Here is a 6045-nt window from a genome sequence, read left to right as displayed (position 1 = left end):
CATTCCTCGGTTCCCCTCCCTCGTCCCTTCGCTCCCCTCCCGCCTGCCCCGCACCCCACGTGAAGCGGAATATAAAGGGGGGTGTGAGGCTAGAGGGTAAAAAGGATGGCCAAGGACTGAAGGGGGCCCCCCTTCGGGACCCCGGCCGCCCTGTTCACCCTCGTTCATCCTCCCTTCCCGAAGCTCGCCCTCGGACGCAGGAGCGACCGGCGCCGGTGCCTTCGGCTGAGTGAGGAGGAAGAGGAGGAGGAATCGCGCTCGGCGGAGCGGCAGCCGCGTTTTCCTCTCGGGCTTTTGAATACAAAGATTACGGTGCAGAAGGAAATTGCACTCGGCTTCTCCGCCCCCCGGCCCCCAACACAATGCACCAGCCGCCAGAGTCGGCCGCCGCCGCTGCTGCAGACATTAGTGCGAGGAAGATGGCGCACCCGGCTCTGTTCCCTCGGAGGGGCAGCGGCAGCGCCTCCGCTCTCAATGCAGCAGGTACCGGCGTGGGGAGTAGTGTCCCATCTTCCGAGGATTTTCCGCCTCCGTCGCTGCTCCAGCCGCCGCTTCCTGCAGCATCTTCGACGTCGGGACCACAGCCTCCGCCTCCACAAAGCCTGAACCTCCTTTCGCAGGCTCAGCTGCAGGCACAGCCTCTTGCGCCCGGCGGCGGAACGCAAATGAAAAAGAAAAGTGGCTTCCAGATAACTAGCGTTACTCCAGCGCAGATCTCCGCCAGTATCAGCTCCAACAACAGTATAGCAGAGGATACGGAGAGTTATGATGATCTGGATGAGTCGCACACGGAAGATTTGTCTTCTTCTGAGATCCTTGATGTGTCACTTTCCAGGGCGACTGACTTAGGGGAACCTGAACGCAGCTCCTCAGAAGAGACTCTCAATAACTTCCAGGAAGCCGAGACACCTGGGGCAGTCTCTCCCAACCAGCCTCACCTTCCTCAGCCTCATTTGCCTCACCTTCCACAACAGAACGTTGTGATCAATGGGAATGCCCATCCACACCACCTTCATCACCACCACCATCTCCACCACCTTTGCCTCACCTTCCACAACAGAACGTTGTGATCAATGGGAATGCCCATCCACACCACCTTCATCACCACCACCACATTCATCATGGACACCACCTCCATCATGGGCATCACCATCCATCCCATGCTGGTGTGGCCAGTGCATCCATTCCTGGAGGGCCACCCTCAAGCCCAGTGTCCAGAAAACTCTCTACTACTGGAAGCTCTGACGGTGTGATACCAGCTGCACCAACTTCTGCTGTATCATCTAGTGGCTCACCTGCATCTGTAATGACTAATATGCGCACTCCGAGTACTCCTGGTGGTGTCAGTGTAAATTCTGTTACTGGGACTAGTACAATGAATAATGTTAACATTACTGCTGTGGGTAGTATTAATCCTAATGTGACAAGCAGCGTGCTTGGTAATGCTAACGTGAATCCTAGCAATATTCCTGGTGCTGCTAGTGCCAGTGTTGGGCCTGGAGTTAGCAGCAGTGTCAATGTGAATATCTTGAGTGGCATGGGCAATGGTTCTGTTTCATCCTCTGCTGTTGTTAACAGTGTCCCTAACGCAGCTGCAGGGATGGCTGTCGGATTTGTTCCAACTCCACAGCAACAACCAACAGTCAACACATCGAGGTTCAGAGTTGTGAAGTTAGATACCAGTTCGGAACCCTTTAAGAAAGGTAGATGGACTTGCACTGAGTTCTATGAAAAAGAAAACACTGCACCTGCTGCGGAAGGTGTGGTGATCAATAAAGTGGTGGAGACTGTGAAACAAAACCCGGTGGAAGTGACTTCGGAGAGGGAGAGCACGAGTGGCAGTTCGGTGAGCAGTAGTGTCAGCATTCTGAGTCATTACACAGAGAGTGTGGGCAGTGGGGAGATGGGAGCCCTGACTGTGGTGGTGCAGCAGCAGCAACCAGCTCTTCAAGGGGTGGCCCCTCAACAGATGGATTTCAGTAGCACTGGTCCGCAGAGTATTTCAGCAGTTAGCATGCCCCAGAGTGTTTCCCAGTCACAGATCTCACAAGTCCAATTACAGCCTCAAGAACTGAGCTATCAGCAAAAGCAAGGTCTTCAGCCAGTACCTCTGCAAGCCAGTATCAATGCTGCAACTGGTATCCAGCCATCGCCTGTGAATGTGGTTGGTGTAACTTCAGCTTTAGGTCAGCAGCCCTCCATTTCTAGTTTGGCTCAACCCCAACTGCCGTATTCTCAGCCGGTGCCTCCAGTGCAAACTCCCCTTCCAGGGGCACCACCCCAACAGTTACAATACGGACAACAGCAAGCGACTGTTCCTACACAGATGGTGCCAGGCCATGGTAAATTAGTGACTCAAAATCCTCCTTCAGAGTATGGACAGCAGCAACCGATTCTTCAGGCAGCAGTGTCCGCCGGCCAGCCTAGTTCTGCAGGAGTGGGAGCAGGAGCTCCTATGATTCCTGTGGCTCAGCCACAGGGCATCCAGCTGCCAGTGCAGTCTACAGTAGTCCAAACACAACCTGCAGGGGCATCCGGCCAAGCCGCTGGCCAGGCTCAAACAGCAGTGTCCGCTGTACCTTTTAGTGGTCAGATTGCAAATATTGGTCAACAAGCAAACATCCCTACTGCAGTGCAGCAGCCCTCTACTCAAGTCACACCTTCAGTTATTCAGCAAGGTGCTCCTCCATCTTCACAAGTAGTTCCACCTGCTCAAACTGGGATCCTTCATCAGGGAGTTCAAACTAGTGCTTCAAGCCTTCCTCAACAATTGGTCATTGCACCCCAAAGTACCTTGTTAACTGTGCCTCCCCAGCCTCAAGGAATAGAGTCAGTAGTTCAAGGAGTTGTTTCACAGCAGTTGCCTGCAGTTAGTCCTTTGCCCGCTGCTACTAGTATTTCTGTTACAAATCAGGTTAGCGCAACTGTTCCTCCTGCAATGCCTTCAGCCCCAACAAACTTGGTTCCACCACAGAATATAGCACAAACCCCTGCCACCCAAAATGGTAATTTGGTTCAAAGTGTTAGTCAACCTCCCTTGATAGCAACTAATATAAATTTGCCCTTGGCTCAACAAATACCGCTGAGTTCTACTCAGTTCTCTGCACAATCATTAGCTCAGGCAATTGGAAGCCAAATTGAAGATGCCAGGCGCCCAGTGGAACCTTGCTTAGGTGGCTTACCTCAGACTATCAGTGGTGACAGTGGGGGAATGTCAGCAGTTTCAGATGGGAGTAGCAGCAGCCTAGCCGCCTCTGCTTCTCTTTTCCCGTTGAAGGTGCTACCGCTGACGACACCCCTGGTGGATGGCGAGGATGAGAGGTAAGATCATGCCATATTTTCTGCAGACATTCAACAGGTTCGAAATTAATCTAGTTAGTAGCTTTACAATTTAAAATATCTGTTGTTTTCATTTTTGTATGTGGAAATGCATTTTCATGGTAAGTGTTTCCTAGAGTAAGTGTGTGTTACCCAGTGGTTTCAGAGTGGACAAGAATGGTCTTTCATAGTAAAACGGTGTCAGAGTAGTTGAACTTAGCTTCATATTAAAGATAGGTTTTGGGGCACCAAGCATGTGTTATTAATAAAATGCTTTTGAGAAAGATTAATAATGAACAGAAGCTTAATTTGTGCTCACCCACAAATAGTTAATCCATTCTTTGGAGTTAACGAAAATCCTTCTAATCATCCTTTGGGGTGGTTGTGGTCCGCACATCAGTGTCTCCTTTACTGGGCGATCCTTTTCCAGTTCCACTGTGTTTGATTTGAGTCTAAAAGATAATGTAGATAATGTTACCTTCTTTTCCTAGTCAGAACTGTAGGAAAGATGACCTAATCTGGGTGATACTCATAGAGGTGCCCTCAAGCTGTAATCGATCCATTTTTGTGTACTTATTTAATGGACATTTGATCTGAGCAGTAAAGGAATAGGAATCATAAGAAATTTTGCAGGGGAGGAGGGCATGCACTGGATACCTTGGATAGGAGCCTGCTGAGCATTCTCCTTATGCATAGGAGACCAAGGTGGTAGCCATTTTAGAGTAAAAGTCTGGAAGGATTGGGTTTACAGAAGCATGAAAAGAAGACCTGTTTCCCTGCTAATCTACTCTACCTGTTCCCCTTTTCCCTTACCAAATGAATACTTAAAGCTGAAAATATATTCTTAAACGAGTGTTTTCCCAGTTACATTTGAAATAATATGCTAATCATGCCTATTGAATCTTCGAAGCTGCTGGCTTTAGAAAAGTTGTGAAGCATCTCATGATTTTACATTGCTTTAAAACTAAGTTGACGTTAAGGGAATAATCCTTTCCACAAGCTTGCCAGTCTATGACTAGTATTGATCAAATTATAACATAGGAGTTATAACAGGCTATTCATTGTCATTGTAGCATTTTGAATAAGCTTAAAGGGTATTTCATTATTTGGGCATTAGTTTTAGATTTTAATGATTTAATGATCATTAAACCAACTGAAGCATTTGTGTCCTTTATGCATATTTGTGATTTTTACTTTGGAAACATTGAGCATATTTCAAATTAATTGTAATTTAAAATGTAAACCAAAGGCCAAATGTTTCAGTGAGGGTTTCATGATTTTTTAGTGGTTAAAAATAGGTAAGGTAAAGGCTCGCTAATGGAAATATTTTGAAATCTTATCTTTCAGAGTTTTCATTATTTTTCAAATAGACAATTAAAATCTTGTTTACCTAACCAGATGTATTCTGTATCATGTGTACAGAATTGTAGTTTGAAAACCCGAACATTGTACCTTCAAACCTACCATGATTTTGGTAATTACCATTTCTGGTCTGGCATGACTCATTTTTTTCCTCCCTAGTGGTAGGAGGCTTTCCTCTTGGCTTTCTTCAACTGGCTGTTCCAGAAAAAGTCACATGCTGCAATTTACAACTAGGCTTTTAACTGTAGGGAAAGCATTAAATTAAGATAATAGTAACATTTATTTTTCCAGGTAGTAACTGAAGTTACGATTAATTAGGGACAAATTATGTAGAGAGGTTTGGAATTACAGAAGAGACATGAAATGATACTGAGAAGTATGGTGGAAAATACTGGCTTACAGTACTTCGAGTTGTCTTCAGACAGGGTACCTATTTTGAATTTGCTACATATCTGAGCCTTTGTTAGTTAAATTAACATCAAAGTTAAGTCATCAAGATTGGAATATTTCTGTTTCAGAAGTATCCACTAAATTCTGAAAAATCAAAATATTTCACCCTTAAAACACATTTGTAAAGGTTAGAAAGACTATATATTTATAGATGTGTGTGTGTATGTATATATAATTTATTACGTTTTATCACTATTGTTTAGAAAAAGAAATGTTACTGGTTTCAGTTTAAGTTGCCCTTGGAAGGAAATTTGATAGTAATCACTAGTCCTGAAACCCCCCTATACAGGGTCGCTATGAGTCAGAACCGACTTGATGGTGCTTTACACAGCAACAACACTAGATTAAAAAGTGTATGATTTTTAAAATGTATGTATTTTTTTTACCTTTCTTTTCATATTAACTTCTGTGTCACTTGCATCATCTGGACGCTCCGCCATCACTAGTCTCCAATGGAAGAGGTACATTATAATTCCAGTCTATATATTGAAATTTAATATGTATTTCAGTATGTAGATTGAAATTATAATGTAAACATAAAACTTTTTGGTGGCAGCACAAACAAGGGATGGTTATTTAAAGGAGCCATGTGGCACAGTGGGTTAAGCATCGGGCTGTTAACCCTTAAGTTGGTGGTTGACTTTATCAGCTGCTCTGAGGTGGTCTGCCTCAGTAAAGATTCACAGCTTTGGAAAGCCTAAGGAACAGTTCTCACTGAGTTGGAATCGCCTTGATGGCAGTAGGCTTGGTTTTGCTTTATTCTGTATAATCAGCTTTTGAAGTAATATTCTAAAGCTTTAGATTTAAAAAAATTGTTGATTAGACATGGAGAATGTTTTCATTTGGCCACTGGGAAAGATTAAAGATTAGAAACAAGGATCAAGGCATTAAGAGTATGTATAATCTTGATTTTTA

General features: G+C 44.9%; 1 protein-coding gene across 1 annotated transcript in view; it reads left to right on the top strand.

Moving 5' to 3' along the window:
* Window positions 1-251: 251 nt before the first annotated feature.
* TSC22D1 (TSC22 domain family, member 1) overlaps window positions 252-6045 on the top strand; it is a 171068-nt gene continuing 165274 nt past the window's right edge. The window contains exons 1-2 of the mRNA XM_006837615.1: window positions 252-977; window positions 1061-3321. Coding sequence (XP_006837678.1) covers window positions 363-977; window positions 1061-3321 — 2876 coding nt within the window. The 5' untranslated portion in view covers window positions 252-362. The remainder of the gene's footprint in view (window positions 978-1060; window positions 3322-6045) is intronic.

This window comes from Chrysochloris asiatica, unplaced genomic scaffold (assembly GCF_000296735.1).
Source record: "Chrysochloris asiatica unplaced genomic scaffold, ChrAsi1.0 scaffold00022, whole genome shotgun sequence".
In the NCBI taxonomy this organism is placed as follows: Eukaryota; Metazoa; Chordata; class Mammalia; order Afrosoricida; family Chrysochloridae; genus Chrysochloris; species Chrysochloris asiatica.
Note: the sequence above shows the minus strand (reverse complement) of the source record. Positions and strands in the feature narration are given on the sequence as shown.